Source organism: Mustela putorius, unplaced genomic scaffold, assembly GCF_011764305.1.
Source record: "Mustela putorius furo isolate JIRA1106 unplaced genomic scaffold, ASM1176430v1.1 tig00003846_pilon_pilon_pilon, whole genome shotgun sequence".
Classification (NCBI taxonomy): Eukaryota; Metazoa; Chordata; class Mammalia; order Carnivora; family Mustelidae; genus Mustela; species Mustela putorius.
In genome coordinates this window covers 607913-629104 of record NW_025421999.1, presented here as the reverse complement: position 1 = coordinate 629104, position 21192 = coordinate 607913, and the positions used below count along the sequence as shown (strand labels likewise).

The 21192-nt window shown below is 36.2% G+C and overlaps 1 protein-coding gene across 7 annotated transcripts in view; it reads left to right on the top strand.

Annotated features, from left to right (window-relative positions):
* Positions 1-21192, top strand: part of DIAPH2 (diaphanous related formin 2) — a 980096-nt gene that overhangs the window by 530954 nt on the left and 427950 nt on the right. The window contains exon 24 of one of the 7 annotated variants that reach the window (XM_013047537.2): positions 1567-2291. The exons of the other annotated variants lie outside the window; for them this stretch is intronic. Within the exon in view, the coding sequence (XP_012902991.1) occupies positions 1567-1682 (116 nt within the window). The 3' untranslated portion in view covers positions 1683-2291. Of the gene's footprint in view, positions 1-1566; positions 2292-21192 lie in introns of those variants that run through there. 7 annotated transcript variants of the gene reach the window in all.

Genomic DNA, 21192 nt, shown 5'->3' with positions numbered 1-21192 from the left:
ATTTTTACTTCTTTCAAAAAGAAAGCTAAAATTGGAAGCTATCAAGCTAATAATGGATGGGATCTAAACTTATGGAGGCCATCAAACCATAAAGGATTATGGTGAACAGTAAGGATTAAAATCTGTTAGGAACTAATGGCAGTCAACTTTCTCAAGTTATATGTAACTAACTACTGAAACATCCATCTCTTGTTCTAAATTCCTGAAAAAAAAAAAGCACTTCTAGATTGTTGGTGTTAGTTTTATTGAAAATTTTTGAGTTAGGGGAAAAAAATTCTACTATTTTTTAGAGCAATAAATATACAGTGACTCGTAAAGCCGAAGATCCGAGAAAGTATTAAACTGTAGGATTTTCTCTTTTTTTAACATATTTTTTAATTTTTTTTTAAGATTTTATTTATTCATTTTACAGAGAGAGATCACAAGTAGACTGAGAGGCAGGCAGAGAGAGAGAGGGAAGCAGGCTCCCTGCTGAGCAGAGAGCCCGATGTGGGACTCGATCCCAGGACCCTGAGATCATGACCTGAGCCGAAGGCAGCGGCTCAACCCACTGAGCCACCCAGGTGCCCCTTAAATTTTTTAATAAACATATATTATTAACCCCAGGGGTACAGGTCTGTGAATCGCCAGGTTTACACACTTCACAGCACTCACCATAGCACATACCCTCCCCAATATCCATCACCCCACCACCCTCTCCCTACACCCCTCCCTGCAAACTGTAGGATTTTCTAGCAGATTTAAACTTTGAATTATAATCTGACTTTTTAGAAGCACAGAATGATAATACACCAATGTGATAAAATATCCATAGAATTAACCTTGCATAAATGTTAGCAGTCTGAGTATAAAACTGAGTACAGTGATGCCTGGTTGGCTAAGTCAGTTGGGTGTCAACTCTTTGTTTTGACTTACATTGTGATCTCATGGGTTTTAGGATCAAGACCCACATCAGGCTCCATACTCAGTGGGAAGTCGACCAGAAGTTTCTCTTCCTCTGCCCCTCCCCCCACTCATGCACCCTCTCTCTGCCTCAAATAAATAAATCCTTAAAAAACAAACCAAAAAACCCCGAGTATACATCATACTACTATGTCAGTTTTACAAAAGTAGTTAAAATAGTTTGGCTTCTTTTGGACTTTTTCATATATACCATAAAATAAATAATTTTTACTGAATGAATTATATTCTGTCATATTGACATTCTTAAATATCTTATAAAATTTAAAAGAATATTAAATTTTAAGGATTCACATTCATGAATTTTCCAGTTTGTTATATTTCTTTCTGCCTCACCCACACCAAGTTACCCATATTTTTCTAACAGTCAATTTCTTTAAAATAACAGAAGCAATAGAAGGTCCAAAATGTGCATAAAAATGAATTTTCAACCTAAAACATTAAAAGGATTTAGGAAAGAAAGTCCTGTTTTGTGTGTTTGTGTGTATTTTTGTTTGTTTGTTTTTTGTTTTTTTTTTCTTTTTTTGCTGGTCAATAATCTAGTCATTACCAACCAGAGTTGTCAATTCATAATATATAAACACTCTATTTAATGTTTATTTCTAGAGAAAACTGTTGAAAAAGTATCTTCAGGTAGCAGTGAAAGAAAACAGAGACCAGGCCATTTGGATTTGAGTAAAATGTTTCAATGTAAGTCAACAATTTTTTACAGACTTACATAGGCATTTCTCAGAATACCTTACCTTTTACATCCCAGAATCTTTTTCTGTTAGTAATTATGTGCCCATCTTATCTGTCTCCACATCCTTGTCCCTCATGTCTCAGAGCCTAGGCTCCTATGCTTTTTCCGAACAGAAATACCACCCTCTTCTCTCAGTCCTTATGAGCCCTGTGTATATCCTTTTAAAGATCCACTTGAAATCTCACGCCTCCATATAAAGCTTTCCCAGTTGTTTTGACTTTCAGTGGTTTTTCACTTACATCTTCTACAATAGTACTTACGTGAACTTTTTAGTTTGGTTCTTGATCCTATACTGTCTTACATTACAATATAAAGGTTTCCACTTTTATAGATGCATCCTGGCATGATACTTTCTTAAATAATGTGTAATGTCATTAGTCTGCTTTCTCAGGGCAAAATCTACCATGATAAGGCTGTTGTAAATTCAGTGTTGTGAATGTTTATTAAACATCAACCTGATCTTAGATCCTATGTTTATCTAGCCCAATAGTGAAACTTTCTGGGTACTTAAATTAGCCAAAGTATATTTGCAGATACTTGATTTTCAATTTCTCACACATTAAACAACAAGGAGAAAACCAGGCCTTTAAAAAGTATTCTTTAGGGGCGCCTGGGTGGCTCAGTGGGTTAATCTGCTGCCTTCGGCTCAGGTCATGATCTCAGGGTCCTGGGATCGAGTCCCGCATCGGGCTCTCTGCTCAGCAGGGAGCCTGCTTCCTCCTCTCTCTCTCTCTGCCTGCCTCTCTGCCTACTTGTGATCTCTGTCAAATAAATAAATAAAAATCTTTAAAAGAAAAAAGTATTCTTTAAAAGTGGCTATTTAGGGGGGGCACCTGGGTGGCTCAGTCGTTAAAAGTGGCTATTTAGGGCAAAACAGATGTATGGTGTTAAAAATAATTACAATGGTCACTCCTTTTTTTTTTTAATATTTTATTTACTTATTTGACAGAGAGATCAGAAGTAGGCAGAGAGGCAGGCAGAGATAGAGGGGAAAGCAGGCTCCCTGATGAGCAGAGCCCAATGTGGGGCTCCATCTCAGGATCCTTAAGATCATGACCTGAGCTGAAGGCAGAGGCTTAACCCACTGAGCCACCCTGGTGCCCCTACAATGGTTACTCTTGGTGTGAGTTAATGACAAAGTTTGCGAGGGGTTCTGGAGTGCTGATAATGTTCTGTTTCTTGATCCGGATCCTGTTTACATGGATGTATTTATTTTGTGAAAATTCATTCAGCTGGTAACCTATATGTACAATGTATGCATGCTTCAACAAAACATTTTTAGAAAGCTGGTCATTCATATTTTTAAAATGTATAATGACTTGTAGAAAGTAAGAGAAGGATTACAGTTAATCTGAAAGATCAGTGTTTTCCCATGTGCTTAGTTAAAATGATCAAATGCATTGTATAAATATTTGCTCTCAGAATCGATCTGATGTCATTGTAAATAATTATTTTTCAACAAGTCATATGTTACTTAAGGATTTTATCAAAGTGTCTTTTAGTCTTCAGGGTGGATAGGTACATTCTACTATTAAAAATAAAAAACACCCACTGAGCATATTATATGCCATGTAAGCATTCAGGGTGATCTTTCCATAGTTGCTATCAGTATTGCCCTAGTTTGTAAATCATTGAATCTTAACCTGTCCTGAGCACATCCTGAATTAAAATTTTCACTAAGTACTTGTCGCTGCTATCATTGCTATCAGTATGTTTTTGATTTAATGTCAGGAAATGGGATTTGTGGGAATGTTGCTCAGTTTTATCTCATTCTGGATTCAAGCTCATTAGTTAAAATTGAATATTCATACATCAATTGTTGCAATTTGAGTGACTCTGAAATAAAGCACAGGGATATAGTCAATGCAAAAGTTTAAGGGACTGATGTTAAGTAGCATTGTCAAGGTGGAGAAGGGAGAGTAAAGAAGAGGGAAAACTAACAGAAATGAGGAAAGAAGCAGCTCTCTGCTGCTACAGCAGAGTCAAAAGAAGGGATGTCTCATGCTGAGTGGAGATTGATTATACCTCTAGGAAAAATTGGTGGAATCTGGTAATCAGCATGGTTACCATTACTGCAGTTTTAACTGCTACTAGTCCTTCTGATGGATTCATTGACAAGGATGAGACTGGTTTAGGAATCTAGGGATTAGGGATTTGGGGAGAGTAAAGAACTATATCAGAGGTACCTGAGCAGTACCTCTATTCTCCACTTTTTACACATTTTAAATATGGTTTGAACACAAGGACCAAGTTGTAGGGGACTATACTGCTAGTGTGATTTATTGAATTTAACTGAGGTCCTTTTCTGGAATTTGGATTCTACAAGTTAATTAGGTAAATTAGTAAACAGCAAATACAATATTTACTTGTTCCAATTCTTTATGACCCAAACAGCTTAAACACATTTCCATGAAAAACAGTCAGAATAGAGTTGTTATTTTTTTAAGTTAATTCCCTGAAATAGTAACAAAAAACTCTGACCCTATTGGAAGCTGATAGCTCTGTGGCAGAGGATTCTGATAAGGATATATCTGAAAGAAATACATGCTAGAAATATGTTCAAGGATGAGAATCTTGAGATACATACCTGAGTTTCAACTTTGTTGCTACCTACTTGTAGGATCATTGGCCATTTAAGCTATCAGTTCCCTGTTTCAACAGTAATGTTTCTTAATTGTAAAATACACACAGTCAATATTTAGCCCATTTATCCCTCAGGATGATTATGCTAACAAAATTAAATATTCAATGTGGAAATGCCTGAGGAGAAAGGTATTATATAAATAATAGTTTATCATTCAAGCTATCAGGAAAATATTAATTCCAGATGATTTATCTCAGGTTTTTTTATACTTGTTTGGTCCCATTTTTAAAGTGAAGGTCAAAATCTGCTCATTAAATGGCAAAGCTTTCTGAAATAATATGTGATGTCATTAAGTTTATTTTCTTTACTTTTTTTTAAACTTTTTTCCATCTTGTCGTCTTTTAGAAATAACACTCTAAAAACATGATCACAAAGTCTCATCTTACTTTAAATGATATCTGTAAGCTTTGATGGAAGAATCATTGTTCCGAATTCAGTAATCAGTTATAAAATTTCTAATATCCTAGGATATCTTTGTCCTAAGCATATATAAACATGGAAGAAAAGAAAAAACTTATACTTTTAACTGAATATTCTGAATAATTAATAGTAAATGTCTAGGGAAAAATAAAGGTATAAATTTTGAATATTATTATAATAACTAATAAAATGATAATAAAGCATTTCTTTTATGTGCATTTTAAATAAATGGATCCTGTTTGCATTTGTAGCAAGATGTAGCTAATGTTTATGTTAGCTATTGCTTTTTCATTTAATTGTGCTTTTTTTCTAATACCTAATAGTGATAATAATAACTACTACCATTTATAAAGAGCTTAACTAAAAGCCAAGTTCTCTGTTAACCATGATTTTATACAAAAGGAGACTGAGTCTCAGAAAGATTAAGTAAAGTGCTGAATGTCACACAATTAACAAGGGTTAAGCTTTTGGGTATCCTCTGTATTCATTGTTCTTGTCAATATAACAGCACTGAGAATAATAACAAGAATGCAATTGAAAAAGATATAAAATAAATTTTTATTCATAAATATAAGATAAACTGAGAAAACGACATAAACCTTGGTAAATTCTATATTCTGATAGAATGTTAATTATTATAACTGGAAACACCCAATGAAAAACTATAGTAAACTGTTAACTATATTAAAAATGGTATTCTTAGGATTTAAGGTTTCATTCAATTGCCTATTCCTTCTATGTGTCCTTAGCAAGGAATAACACACTCTATGATGATGGTCAAAGAATAAATATTTCTGGGGCACCTGGGTGGCTCAGTGGGTTAAGCCTCTGCGTTTGGCTCAGGTCATGGTCTCAGGGTCCTAGGATTGAGCCCCACATCAGGCTCTCTGCTCAGTGGGGATCCTGCTTCCCCCTCTCTCTCTGCCTACTTGTAATCTCTCTCTCTGTGTCAAATAAATAAATAAAATCTTCTTTAAAAAAAGAATAAATATTTTCCTTGCCCACCCTTCTTGAAAGATATGGTCATTAACTAAACACATGTTTATTTAACTCTAATAGTATAGTATAAGTACTTCTCGTCTCTGAGTTACACATTTTTAAGAATTTTAAATTCAGTATAATTAACATAATAGTGTTACACTAGGTTTAGGTGTACAATATAGTGATTCAGCAATTTTATACATTATCAGTGCCCATCAGTAGACGTGTATTCTTAATCACCATCACCTGCATCACCTGTCTCCCCACCCAAGTCCCTCTGGTAACCATCAGTTAGTTCCCTATAGTTAAGAATCAATTCTTTTTTTTTAATTTCTCTTTTTTCTTTGATTTGTTTCTTAAATTCCACATATAATTGAAATTATGTGGTGTTTCTCTTTCTCTGACTTATTGCACTTAGTATTATACTCTCTAGATTCATTCATGCTATTGCAAATGGCAAGATCTAATTCTTTTTTTTATATAATTTTTTATTTTTTATAAACATATATTTTTATCCCCAGGGGTACAGGTCTGTGAATCACCAGGTTTACACACTTCACAGATCTAATTCTTTTTTATGGCTGAGTAATAACTCATTGCGTGTGTATGTGTGTGTGTGTGTGTGTGTGTTAGACTATATATTCCAATACTTATATATTTTTGTATGTATACCACTTCTTCTTTATCCATTCATCTATTGATAGACACCTGATGGACACATTAATAATTTAAGTATTATAAATAATGCTGCTATAAACAAAGGGGTGCACATATCTTTTCAAGTCAGTGTTTTCATATGCTTTGGGTAAATACCCAGTTGTGGAATTACTGAACCATATGGTAATACTACTTTTAATTTTTTGAGGAGCCTCTGAACTATATTCCACATGATTGAATTAGCTTGCTTTCCCACCAACAGTGCATGGGGGTTCCTTTTTCTCCACATCCTCATCAATGCTTATTGTTTCTTGTGTTCTTATTTTAGCCATTCTGACAGATGTGAGGTGATATCTCATTGTGGTTTGGATTTGCATTTCCCTGATGATAAGTAATGTTGAGCATCTTTTCATGTGTCTGTGGGCCATCTGGATGTCTTCCTTGGAAAGATGTCTGTTCATGTCTTCTGCCCATTTTTAATTGGATTATTTGTTTTGTGGGTATTGAGTTGTACCAGTTCTTTATATATTTTTGATACTACACCTTTATTAGATATATCATTTGCAAATATCTTCTCCCATTCTGTATATGGTCTTTTAGTTGTCTTGACTATTTCCTTTGCTGTGCAAAGGTTTTTATAGTAAATTTTTATTTTTGTTTCTCTCACCTCAGAGGATGTATCCGGAGAAATCTTGCTGTAGCCAATTTCAGAGAAATTACTATCTATGTTCTCTTCTAGGATTTTTATGGTTTTGGGCTTCAAATTTAGATAATTGGTCCATTTTAAGTTTATTTTTGTATATGGTATAAGATAGTGGTCCAGTTTCATTATTTTGCATGTAGCTGTCCAGGTTTCCCAGCACCATTTGTTGAAGAGACTTTTTCCAATTACATATTCTTGCCTCATTCATCAAAGATTAGTTGACTGTATAATCCTGGGTTTATTTCTGAAATCTGTTTTCTGTTTCATTGATCTATGTGTCTGTTTTTGTACCAATTCCAAACTGTTTTGATTACTATAGCTTTGTGGTATATCTTGAAATCAGAGATTGTGATTTCTCAAGTTTTGGTCTTCTTTTTCAAGATTGCTTTGACTATTCAGGGTCTTTTGTGGTTCCATACAAATTTTAAGACTCTTTTTTTAGCTTTCTGAAAAATGGCAGTGGTGTTTTCATAGGAATTGCATTAAATGTGAAGATTGCTTTGGGTAGAATAGACATTTTAACAATATTCATTCTTGAAAACCATGAGCATGGAATGGCTTTCCATTGTTTTATATCATCTTGAATTTTTTTCAGCAGTGTTCTGTGGTTTTCAGAATGTAAGTCTTTCATCTCCTTAAATTTATTCCTATGTATTTTATTATTTTGGTGCAAATATAACTAAGAATGCTTTCTTAATTTCTATTTCTGCCACTTCATTATTAATGTATAGTAATACAACAGATGTCTGTATATTTGTTATATATCCTGCAACCTTACTGAATTCATTGATCAGTTCTAATAGTTTTATGGTGGAGTCTTTACAGTCTTCTTTATATGATATCTATATAGCATCCTAACATCTGCAAATAGTGAAAGTTTCACTTCTTCCTTTCAAACTGGATGCCTCTTATTTATTTTTTTTGCCTGATTGTCATGCTAGGACTTCCAGTACTATGTTGAATAAAAGTTGTGAGAGTGGAATTTTTATCTCATTCCTGATCTTAGTGGAAAAGCTCTCCATTTTTCAACATTGAGTATGATGGTAACTGTGGCTTTTTCATATACAGCCTTTTATTATGTTGAGGTATGGTCCCTCTAATCCTACTGTGTTGAGGGGTTTTATCATGAATGCATGTTATACTTTCTAAAACACTCTTTATGCATCTATTAAAATGATTATGGTTTTTATCCTTTCTTTTGTTGATGTGATGTATTATATTGATTGGTTTGCAAATACTGAACTACTCTTACATCCCAGGCATAGATCCCACTTGATCGCGGTGAATTTTTTTTTAATGTATTCTGAGTTGTACATTTGTATCCCCTGTTTTAAATATATCACTTTTCTTCAGTTATCTATTTCATGGTAGTTTGGACATGTTTTGAATTAATTTGTGTTTGTCCATCTATCTTTTACCACTATAAACCATACTGAATAGGTGATCTTTAGAAGAAAGTGAATTACCTCAAACATTTCTATTTATTGTATCAGTCGATATCCCAACTTGCTTAGAAATTCATTCGAAATGATCAGTGACAGGGGTGCCTGGGTGGCTCAGTGGGTTAAAGCCTCTGCCTGCAGATCAGGTCATGATCCCAGGGTCCTGGGATCAAGCCCCGCATCAGGCTCTCTGGTTAACAGGAAGCCTGCTTCCCTTCCTCTCCCTCTGCCTGCCTCTCTGCCTACTTGTGATCTCTGTCTGTCAAATACATAAATAAAATCTTTAAAAAGAAAAAAGAAATGATTAGTGATGATTAATAATAGGCAAATGGTAGATGAACAGACATTCTCAGGAGAAAAATATTCCAAAATAGGCAACCTCATCAGTAACATAAGAAATGCACATAAAACAACACAAGTTTTTTAGGTTAAAAACAAGCTATATCGTATATTCAGTGCTGGCACAGGTAGTATAGAAGAGGTACTTATGTATTAACGGTCTAAGTTCAAGATGACTTCAACTTTTTGAAAAGGAAAATATATCAAGAACCTTAAACTAATTGCAAAGCTTTAATTTGTCCTAAGGAGATGATCGGGGGTGAAAAAGGATGATCAGGAATAGGCACCAAGATTTATGTACAAGAGTTTCTTTGTAACTGTGTTTATAACAGTAAATAATAATAAATGTCCAAAATAGCTAAGAATTAAGACAAATAATAAAATGAATTATGGACCATACATATAATATAATATGATTTCATAAAGTCAAGCCATCAGTGATGTTTAGTAACCTCTCAAATAGAATATACTAAACTTTAAATAAAATAAGATATAGTAACATCCAGATTTTATTAATTATAATATACTTAGAGGTAATATTTGCTGTCAGTAGTGTTTTTATATATTCTGTCTCTTCTATGTGTTATATACAATTGATTTTTATTTGTAGTAATTTTCTGTAATGTCAACATGAACACTGAGTTAGCAAATCCAAACCATTGTTACAGGAACAAATTACAGAGTTAGGTACCTGGGACTCTCTGGTCAGAATATTTTCATCAGATGACCTGTACATAACCATGTTTTATGTTTGCTTCTGTTTAAAAGCACCTTACTTAATATGTATGGTAGATTCATTAACATTGAACTCACAGCCAATAGCACTATAACTCATGCCAAACAAATCCTATTTAACACTTTTATTTTCTCCATGAGGCACATCACAGCCTTCTTGCACTTAGGAACACCAGACAACACTTCAGCACCATGCTTGGGGGTAATTTTTAAAAGAAAAGTTACCAAAAAAGCCAAAAGAATGAGGAAGAACATGGCAGTAAATATATTGCATAAAGACAGGTGTTTACAGCATGAGACCTGAAACAAGAATGCAGTGTATCACTTTGTTCAACTTCAGCTGGAAACACACATCTTGGACAAGTCAAATTTTTCACCATTCTTTGTATGTACATTTCTCTGAATGAGCACAAAATTGCTGTAGGTATTGATTGGGGTTACAGGTTAATTTTAGCAAATAGGCAAATTCATAAATACAGAATCTATGAATAATAGGGATCAACCATGTATTTTGTTTGTTTGTTTGTTTGATTTTCTTTAAATTTTTTATAAACATATATTTTTATCCCTGGTCTACAGGTATGTGAATCACCAGGTTTACACACTTCACAGCACTCACCATAGCACATACCCTCGCCAACGTCCATAACCCCACCCCCCCATCCCCCAACGCCCCTCCCCTCAGCAACCCTCAGTTTGTTTTATGAGATTAAGAGTCACTTTTGGTTTGTCTCCCTCCCAATCCCACTTGTTCCATTTGTTCTTCTCCTACCCCCTTAACCCCTCATGTTGCATATCCACTTCCTCATATCAGGGAGATCATATGATAGTTGTCTTTCTCCATTTGACTTATTTTGCTAAGCATGATACCCTCTAGTTCCATCCATGTCATTGCAATTGGCAAGATTTCATTTCTTTTTTTTTTTTTTTAAAGATTTTATTTTTTTATTTGACAGACAGAGATCACAAGTAGGCAGAGAGACAGGCAGAGAGAGAGGAGGAAGCAGGCTCCCCGCAGAGCAGAGAACCCGATGTGGGGCTCGATCCCAGGACCCTGGGATCATGACCTGAGCCGAAGGCAGAGGCTTTAACCCACTGAGCCACCCAGGCGCCCCAATATTTCATTTTTTGATGGCTGCATAGTATTCCATTGTGTATATATACCACATCTTCTTGATCCATTCATCTGTTGATGGACATCTAGGTTCTTTCCATAGTTTGGCTATTGTGGACATTGCTGCTATAAACATTCGGGTGCACGTGCCCCTTCGGATCACTACATTTGTATCTTTAGGGAAAATACCCAGTAGTGCAATGGCTGGGTCATAGGGTAGTTCTATTTTCAACATTTTGAGGAACCTCCATGCTGTTTTCCAGAGTGGTTGAATCATCTTGCATTCTCACCAACAGTGTAGGAGGGTTCCCCTTTCTCCACATCCTTGCCAGCACAAGTCATTTCCTGACTTGTTGATTTTAGCCATTCTGACTGGTGTGAGGTGATATCTCATTGTGGTTTTGATTTGTATTTCCCTGATGCCGAGTGATATGGAGCACTTTTTCTGTGTCTGTTGGCCATCTGTATGTCTTCTCTGCAGAAATGTCTGTTCATATTCTCTGCCCATTTCTTGATTGGATTGTTTGTTCTTTGGCTGTTGAGTTTGCTAAGCTCTTTATAGATTTTGGACACTAGCCCTTTATCTCATATGTCCTTTGCAAATATCTTCTCCCATTCTGTCAGTTGTCTTTTGGTTTTGTTAACTGTTTCCTTTGCTGTGCAAAAGCTTTTGATCTGGACAAAATCCCAATCGTTCATTTATGCCCTTGTTTCCCTTGCCTTTGGCGATGTTCCTAGGAAGATGTTGCTGTGGCTGAGGTCGAAGAGGTTGCTGCCTGTGTTCTCCTCAAGGATTTTGATGGATTCCTTTCTCACATTGAGGTCCTTCATCCATTTTGAGTCTATTTTCATCTGTGGTGTAAGGAAATGGTCCAATTTCATTTTTCTGCATGGGGCTTTCCAGTTTTCCCAACTCCATTTATTGAAGAGACTGTCTTTTTTCCATTGGACATTCTTTCCTGCTTTGTCGAAGATGAGTTGACCATAGAGTTGAGGGTCTATTTCTGGGCTTTCTATTCTGTTCCATTGATCTATGTGTCTGTTTTTTTTTTGCCAGTACCATTCTGTCTTGATGATGACAGCTTTGTAATAGAGCTTGATGTCCGGAATTGTGATGCCACCAACTTTGGGTTTCTTTTTCAATATTCCTCTGGCTATTCGAGGTCTTTTCTGGTTCCATATAAATTTTAGGATTGTTTGTTTCATTTCTTTGAAAAATATGGATGGTACTTTGATAGGAATTGCATTAAATGTGTACATCGCTTTAGGTAGCATAGACATTTTCGCAATATTTATTTTTACAATCCAGGAGCATGGAACATTTTTCCATTTCTTTGTGTCTTCCTCAATTTCTTTTATGAGTACTTTATAGTTTTCTAAGTACAGATTCTTTGCCTCTCTGGTTAGGTTTATTCCTAGGTATCTTATGGTTTTGGGTGCAATTGTAAATGCGATGGACTCCTTATTTTCTCTTTCTTCTGTCTTGTTGTTGGTGTAGAGAAATGCAACTGATTTCTGTGCATTGATTTTATATCCTGACACTTTCCTGAATTCCTGTTCAAGTTCTAGCAGTTTTGGAGTGGAGTCTTTTGGGTTTTCCACATATAGTATCATATCATCTGTGAAGAGTGATAATTTGACTTCTTCTTTGCCGATTTGGATGCCTTTAATTTCCTTTTGTTGTCTGATTGCTGAGGCCAGGACTTCTAGTACTATGTTGAATAGCAGTGGTGATAATGGTCATCCCTGCCGTGTTCCTGACCTTAGCGGAAAAGCTTTCAGTTTTTCTCCATTGAGAATGATATTTGCGGTGGGTTTTTCATAGATGGCTTTGATGATATTGAGGTATGTGCCCTCTATCCCTACACTTTGAAGAGTTTTGATCAGGAAGGGATGCTGTACTTTGTCAAATGCTTTTTCAGCATCTATTGAGAGTATCATATGGTTCTTGTTCTTTCTTTTATTGATGTGTTGTATCACACTGATTGATTTGCGGATGTTGAACCAACCTTGCAGCCCTGGAATAAATCCCACTTGGTCGTGGTGAATAATCCTTTTAATGTACTGTTGAATCCTATTGGCTAGTATTTTGGTGAGAATTTTCACATCTGTGTTCATCAAGGATATTGGTCTCTAGTTCTCTTTTTTGATGGGCTCCTTGTCTGGTTTTGGGATCAAGTTGATCCTGGCCTCATAAAATGAGTTTGGAAGTTTTCCTTCCATTTCTATTTTTTGGAACAGTTTCAGGAGAATAGTAATTAGTTCTTTAAATGTTTGGTAGAATTCCCCTGGGAAGCCGTCTGGCCCTGGGCTTTTGTTTGTTTGGAGATTTTTGATGACTGTTTCAAATCCTTACTGGTTTTGGGCCTGTTCAGGCTTTGCATTTCTTCCTGGTTCAGTTGTGGTAGTTTATATGTCTCTAGGAATGCATCCATTTCTTCCAGATTGTCATATTTGTTGGTATCGAGTTGCTCATAGTATGTTCTTATAATTGTCTGTATTTCTTTGGTGTTACTTGTGATCTGTCCTCTTTCATTCATGATTTTATTTATTTGGCTCCTTTCTCTTTTCTTTTTGGTAACTCTGGCCAGGGGTTTATCAATTTTATTAATTCTTTCAAAGAACCAGCTTCTAGTTTCGTTGATTTGTTCTATTGTTTTTTTGGTTTCTATTTCATTGATTTCTGCTCTGATCTTTATGATTTCTCTTCTCCTGTTGGGTTTTGGGTTTCTTTCTTATTCATTCTCCAGCTCTTGTAAGTGTAGGGTTAGATTGTGTAACTGAGACCGTTCTTGTTTCTTGAAAAAGGCTTGTACCCCTATATATTTTCCTCTCAGGACTGCCTTTGTTGTGTCCCACAGGTTTTGAACCGTTGTGTTTTCATTATCATTTTTTTCCATGAATTGTTTTCAATTCTTTAATTTCCTGGTTGACCCATTCATTCTTTAGAAGGATGCTGTTTAGTCTCCATGTGTTTGTGTTTTTTTCCAAATTTCCTCTTGTGATTGAGTTCTAGCTTCAGAGCATTGTGGTCTGAAAATATGCAAGGAATGATCCCAATCTTTTGATACTGGTTGAGACCTGATTTAGACCCAAGATGTGATCAATTCTGGTGAATGTTCCATGTGCACTAGAGAAGAATGTGTATTCTGTTGCTTTGGGGTGAAATGTTCTGACTGTATCTGTGATGCCCATCTGGTCCAGTGTGCCGTTTAAGGCCTTGTTGATCTTTATTTCCATGTTGATCTTTTGCTTAGATTATCTGTCCATTTCAGTGAGGGGATTGTTAAAGTCCCCTACTATTATTGTATTATTGTTGATGTGTTTCTTTGATTTTGTTATTAATTGGTTTATATAGTTGGCTGCTCCCACATAAGGGGTATAGATATATAAAATTGTTAAATCTTCTTGTTGGACAGATCCTTTGAGTATGACATAGTGTTCTTCCTCTTCTCTTATTTTAGTCTTTGGCTTAAAATCCAATTGATCTTATATAAGGATTGCCATTCCTGCTTTCTTCTAATATCCATTAGCATGGTAAATTGCTCTCCACTTCCTCACTTTAAATCTGGAGGTGTCTTCGGGTTTAAAATGAGTTCTTGTAGGCAACATATAGATGTTTTTTTTTGTTTGTTTGTTTGTTTGTTTTTTTCCATTCTGATACCCTGTGTCTTTTGATGGGGGCCTTTAGCCCATTAACATTCAGGGAAACTATTGAGCGATATGATATTAGTGCCATCATATTGCCTCTAAAGTGATTGTTACTATGTTGTCTCTGTTCCTTTCTGATCTTCTACTTTTAGGCTCTCTCTTTGCTTAGAGGACCCCTTTCAATATTTCCTGTAGAGCAGGTTTGGTGTTTTCAAATTCTGTCAGTTTTTGTTTGTCATGGAAGCTTTTAATCTCTCCTTCTATTTTCAATGATAGCCTGCGTGGATATAGTATACTTGGTTGCATGTTCTTCTTGTTTAGTGCTCTGAGTATATCACGCCAGCTCTTTCTGGCCTGCCAGGTCTCTGTGGATAACTCTGTTGCCAATCTAATATTTTTACCATTTTATGTTACAGACTTCATTTCCCAGGCTGCTTTTAGGATTTTCTCTTTGTCACTAACACTTGTGAATTTTACTATTAGGTGATGGGGTGTGGACCTATTCTTACTGATTTTAAGGGGGGGTTCTCGTGCAACTTCTGGATTTTGATGCTTGTTCCTTTTGCCATATTGGGTAATTCTCTCCAATAATTCTCTCCAGTATAACTTCTGGTCCCCTCTCTCTTTCTTCTTCTTCTGGAATCCCAATTATTCTAATGTTGTTTCCTCTTATGGTATCTTATCTCTCGAATTCTCCCCTCGTGGTCCAGTAGCTGTTTGTCCCTCTTGCTCAGCTTCTTTATTCTCTGTCATTTGGTCTTCTATATCACTAATTCTTCTGCCTCATTTATTCTAGCAGTGAGAGCCTCCTTTTTATATTGCACCTCATTAATAGCTTTTTTGATTTCAACTTGGTTAGAATTTAGTTCTTTTATTCCTCCCGAAAGGGCTTTTATATCTCCCGAGTGGGTTTCTCTAATATCTTCTATGCCTATTTCGAGCCTGGCTAGAACCTTGAGAATCTTAATTCTGAACTCTAGATCTGACATATTACCAGTGTCTGTATTGATTAGGTCTCTAGCCTTTGGTACTGCCTCTCGTTCTTTTTTTTGTGGTGAATTTTTCCACCTTGTCATTTTGTCCAGATAAGAGTATATGAAGGAGCAAGTAAAATACTCAAAGCATGGCAACAACCCCAGGAAAATATGCTTAACAAAATCAGAAGAGATCCCAAATCGTGAGGGGGGAGAAAGGGGATAAAAAGAGGTTCAGAAAAAAGAAAAAAAAAAGCAAAGAAAAGAAAATGAATAAAGAAAATGCATATGAAAGGAAAATATATATATAGTAGATAAACTAGTTAAAAAACGTTAAAAAAGAAAAGCGTAAAAGTTAAAAAGATTCTAGTAGAAGAAGAGAAAAAAAATTGAAAAACAATAAAAAAATTAAATTAACTGCAAGACTAAAGTATCATGGGAAGAAAGTCATGAGGTCCGTGCTTTGCTTTCTCCTCCTCTGGAATTCTGCTGCTTTCCTTGGTATTGAAACTGCACTCCTTGGTAGGTGAACTTGTTCTTGCCTGGATTTCTTGTTGATCTTCTTGGGGAGGGGCCTGTTGTAGTGATTCTCAAGGGTCTTTGCCCCAGGTGGAAGTGCACCGCCCTTACAAGGGGTGGGCTGAGTAATCTGCCCCTGTTTGCTTTCGGGAGCTTTTGTTCCCTGAGCACTTTCCGTAGAGTTCCGGAGGACGGGAATGAAAATGGTGGCCTCCTAGTCTCCAGCCCAGAGGATGCAAGGGCCCGGGGCCCCACTCCTCAGTGCACCCTCAGAGAACCATACCCAATTACTCCCATTTCCGTGGTCTTGTATATGTGTAATGTATTTGAGCGAAAGTAAGGTGGCCAGTGTGGCTAGGACCAAGGTGAGTGAGGGGTAAAGATGTTGGAGGTATAGTTAGGGGCAGGAGCATGTATGATCCTGTATCCCCTGAAATGGACTTTGGCTTTTATTAAGGGTTTGATGGGAAAACATTAGCAAGTTGAAAGTATGGACAATTGACTTATGTTTAAAAGAATCATTCAGCTTGCCATGTGGTGAAATGGATTATAGTAGGGCAAGACTAGAGTAAGATAAGGAGATTATTGGAAGTTGATATGTGAGGAAAGATGTTAGCATCAATTAGAATAACAGTGGTAGAGTTTATGAGAAGGGGACTTACTGTCTTTTAAAGATTAAACTAATTGCATTTGCTGATGGATAGGATGAGAGTATGACAATATGACTTAACTCAACAATGACTCCAAAGTTTGGGACCAGAGCAAGTGAGAAAAGATGGATTTGCCATCAAATGAAGTAAGTGGTGATGACTGTAAAAGGACTAGGTTTGGGAGTTAAGAATTTCAGGATTTTGGTTTCAGTTTCAGGTGCATCATGTTTTAGATGCCTAGTAGATATCAAAATGGGGATGTAAAGCAAGCATTTGGTTATGGATATGGATATGGTATGATTCTGAAGTTCAGGGGCTAGAGATAGACATTTGATTGTGACCATAACATAGGTAGTATTTAAATCCATGTGAGTGCATAAGATCACCAAGAGAGTCAGAGGGGATGGGGAAGAGAAGAGGCTGAAATACTGAACCCTGGGCCCAGGAATCCAGGTAACTGATAGGGTATTTTTGAGTGCATCACAAGGATGACATCTTTTTGTGAGGGCATAAAAGTGTCTTGGACACTTACAGCTTGTAGAAGAATTTCATTTGATTGTAAAGAATAATGATAAATACAACTTTTAGATATATTCCATTAAACCCAGGTATCAGAAATTTTCTGTTCTGCATATAGTATATCATTTGTATTATCTATGAAGGAGGCTTTGTTTTAAAGAAAAATAAAGTACTAATGTACTCATGCATACATACAAGCAAAAAAAACCACATACATGTGCACACACATGCGCGCACACACACACACAAGTTTAAACCCTGAAAATTAATTACTTCCCTCTATAAACTCTTTATCATCATGAATATCCATACATACTTATTTGGAGATCAACACGCAAGAAATAGTATGTAATATTTTAGGGTTGAGAGGGTTTCCAAGTGTCCAAATATTTGTGACCTAGAAATTCATGTATTTTATATGATGATTTCTATTGTTTATTTTAGGAATCTTTGGTTCCAGTGTCTTCTAATCAGAGCTGAGTGTATTGAAATTATTAAGAAAAATGCTTTGAGTAAAACATGCATTATTTTTGTCGCTTTAGAATTCTACCACCATGTGTTCCTCACTGTATTTTTTTTATTAAGGTATGATTGAAAAAAATTTTATGTATTTAAGTTGTACGATGTGATGTTCATTTTGTGTTTGTGTGTCTGTGTTTGAGAATACTTGAGATTTACTGTGTTAGCAAATTTTGAGTATATATTATCTGTAGTCATCATGCTGTGTATTCGGTCTCTAGAATTTATTCATTTTAAAATTAAAAGTTTATATCCTGTATAAACTGGCCATACCAGTTTCAGTTTTTTATGAGCAGTGTACAAAGGTTCCCTTTCTCCACATCCTCACCAAAATTTTCTGTCTTTTGATTTTTTTGGTAATAGTCATAATAGGTATAACATGATATCTCATTGTAGTTTCTTTTTTTTCTTTGTTTTGTTTTGTTTTTTCGGCATAACATTATTCATTATTTTTTCACCACACCAAGTGCTCCATGCAATCCGGTCCCTATATAATACCCACCACCTGGTACCCCAACCTCCCACCCACCCGCCAATTCAAACCCCTAAGATTGTTTTTTAGAGTCCATAGTCTCTCATGGTTCAGCTCCCTTCCAATTTCCCCCATCTCCCTGCTCCTCTCTAACTCTCCATGTCCTCTATGCTATTTGTTATGTTCCACAAATAAGTGAATCCCTATGATAACTGACTCTCTCTGCTTGACTTATTTCCCTCAGCATAATCTCTTCCAGTACCGTCCATGTTGCTACAAAAGTTGGGTATTCATCCTTTCTGATGGAGGCATAATACTCCATAGTGTATATGGACCACATCTTCCTTATCCATTCATCCGTTGAAGGGCATCTTGGTTCTTTCCACAGTTTGGCGACCGTTGCCATGGCTGCTATAAACAGTGGGGTGCAAATGGCCCTTCTTTTCACTACATCTGTATCTTTGGGGTAAATACCCAGGAGTGCAATGGCAGGCTCATAGGGAAATTCTATTTTTAATTTCTTGAGGAATCTCCACACTGTTCTCCAAAGAGGCTGCACCAACATGCATTCCCACCAATAGTGTAAGAGTGTTCCCCTTTCTCCACATCCTCTCTAACACACGTCGTTTCCTGTCTTGCTAATTTTGGCCATTCTAACTGGTGTAAGATGATATCTCAATGTGGTTTTAATTTGAATCTCCATGATGGCTAGTGATGATAAACATTTTTTCATGTGTCTGATAGCCATTTGTATGTCTTGATTGGAGAAGTATCTGTTCATATTTTCTGCCCATTTGTTGATATGCTTGTCTGTGTTGTGTGTGTGTTGAGTTTGTGGAGTTCATTATAGATCCTGGATATCAACCTTTTGTCTGTACTGTCATTTGCAAATATCTTCTCCCATTCCATGGGTTGCCTCTTTGTTTTTTTGACTGTTTCCTTTGCTGTGAAGAAACTTTTGATTTTGATAAAGACCCAAAAGTTTATTTTTGCTTTTGTTTCCTTTGCCTTTGGAGACATATCTTGAAAGAAGTTGCTGTGGCTGATACCGAAGAGTTTACTGCCTATGTTCTCCTCTAGGATTCTGATGGATTCCTGTCTCATGTTGAGGTCTTTTATCCATTTTGAGTTTATCTTTGTGTACGGTGTAAGAGAATGGTTGAGTTTCATTCTTCTACATATAGCTGCCCAGTTTTCCCAGCACTATTTATTGAAGACACTTTTTTTCCACTGTATATTTTTTTCCAGCTTCGTTGAAGATTATTTGCCCATAAAGTTTAGGGTCCCATATCTGAGCTCTCTACTCTGTTCCACTGGTCTATGGGTCTGTTTTTATGCCAGTACCATGCTGTCTTGGTGATCACAGTTTTGTAATAAAGCTTGAAATCAGGTAACATGATGCCCTCAGTTTTATTTTTGTTTTTCAACATTTCCTTAGTGATTCGGGGTCCTTTCTGATTCCATACACCTACCAAAAAGGAGAATTTCAGACCAGTATCACTGATGAATATGGATGCTAAGATTCTCAACAATATCCTAGCAAACAGTATCCAACAGCTCATTAAAAAGATTATCGACCATGACCAGGTGGGATTCATCCCTGGGCTACAAGGATTTTTCAACATTTGCAAATCAATAAACGTGATAGAACAAATTAATAAGAGAAGAGAGAAGAACCACATGGTCCTCTCAATTGATGCAGAAAAAGCATTTGACAAAATTCAGCATCCATTCCTGATTAAAACGCTTCAAAGTATAGGAATAGAGGGAACATTCGTGAACTTCATAAAATATATCTGTGAAAGACCCATAGCAAATATCATCCTCAATGGGAAAAAGCTTGCAGCCTTCCCGTTGAGATCAGGAACACGACAAGGATGCCCACTGTCCCACTCTTGTTCAACATAGTATTAGAAGTCCTAGCAACAGCCATCAGACAACAAAGAGAAATAAAAGGTATCCAAATTGGCAATGAAGAAGACAAACCCTCTCTCTTCACAGATGACATGATTCTTTATATGGAAAACCCAAAAGACTCCACCCCCAAACTACTAGAATTCATATAGCCATTCAGCAACGTGGCAAGATACAAAGTCAAGTTGCAGAAATCAGTAGCTTTCTTATACACTAACAATGAAAATACAGAAAGGGAAATTAGAGAATCGATTCCATTTACTGTAGCACCAAGAACCATAAGATACCTGGGATTTAACCTAACCAAAGAGGTACATGATCTGTATTTGAGGAACTACAGAACACTCATGAAAGAAATTGTAGAAGACACAAAAAGATGGAAGACCATTCCATGCTCTTGGATCGGAAGAATAAACATTGTTAAAATGTCTATACTGCCTAGAGCAATCTATACTTTTAATGCCATTCCGATCAAAATTCCACCGGTATTCTTCAAAGAGCTGGAGCAAATAATCTCATTGTAGTTCTGATTCTTAGTCATGTCAACCATCTTTCATACAGTTATATTTCTTCTATGGGAAAATGTCTATTTAGGCCCTTTCCCCTATTTGTAATTCAGTTTTGGGGTTTTTTTGCTATTTAATTGTATTAAATAGATATTAATTTTATAATTTATAAATTGCTACTTAATTGTATTAAATAGATATGGACCCCTTAACAGATATATCGTTTCCAAATAGTTTTTTGTAATTCATAAGTTACCTTTTCATTATGTTGATCGTTTCCTGTCCCGCACAAAAGCTTTTTTTTTTTTTTAATTTTTTATTTTTTATACACATATATTTTTACCTCCATGCTGTTTTCCAGAGTGGCTGCACCAGCTTGCATTCCCACCAACAGTGTAGGAGGGTTCCCCTTTCTCCGCATCCTCACCAGCATCTGTCATTTCCTGACTTGTTGATTTTAGCCATTCTGACTGGTGTGAGGTGATATGTGTGGTCTGTGAATCACCAGGTTTACACTCTTCACAGCACTCACCAAAGCACATACCCTCCCCAATGTCCATTACCGACCACCTTTCTCCCAACCCCCCTCCCCCCAGGGACCCTCAGTTTGTTTTGTGAGATTAAGAGTCACTTATTGTTTGTCTCCCTCCCAATCCCATCTTGTTTCATTTATTCTTCTCCTACCCACTTAAGCCCCCAGGTTGCATCACCACTTCCTCATATCAGGAAGA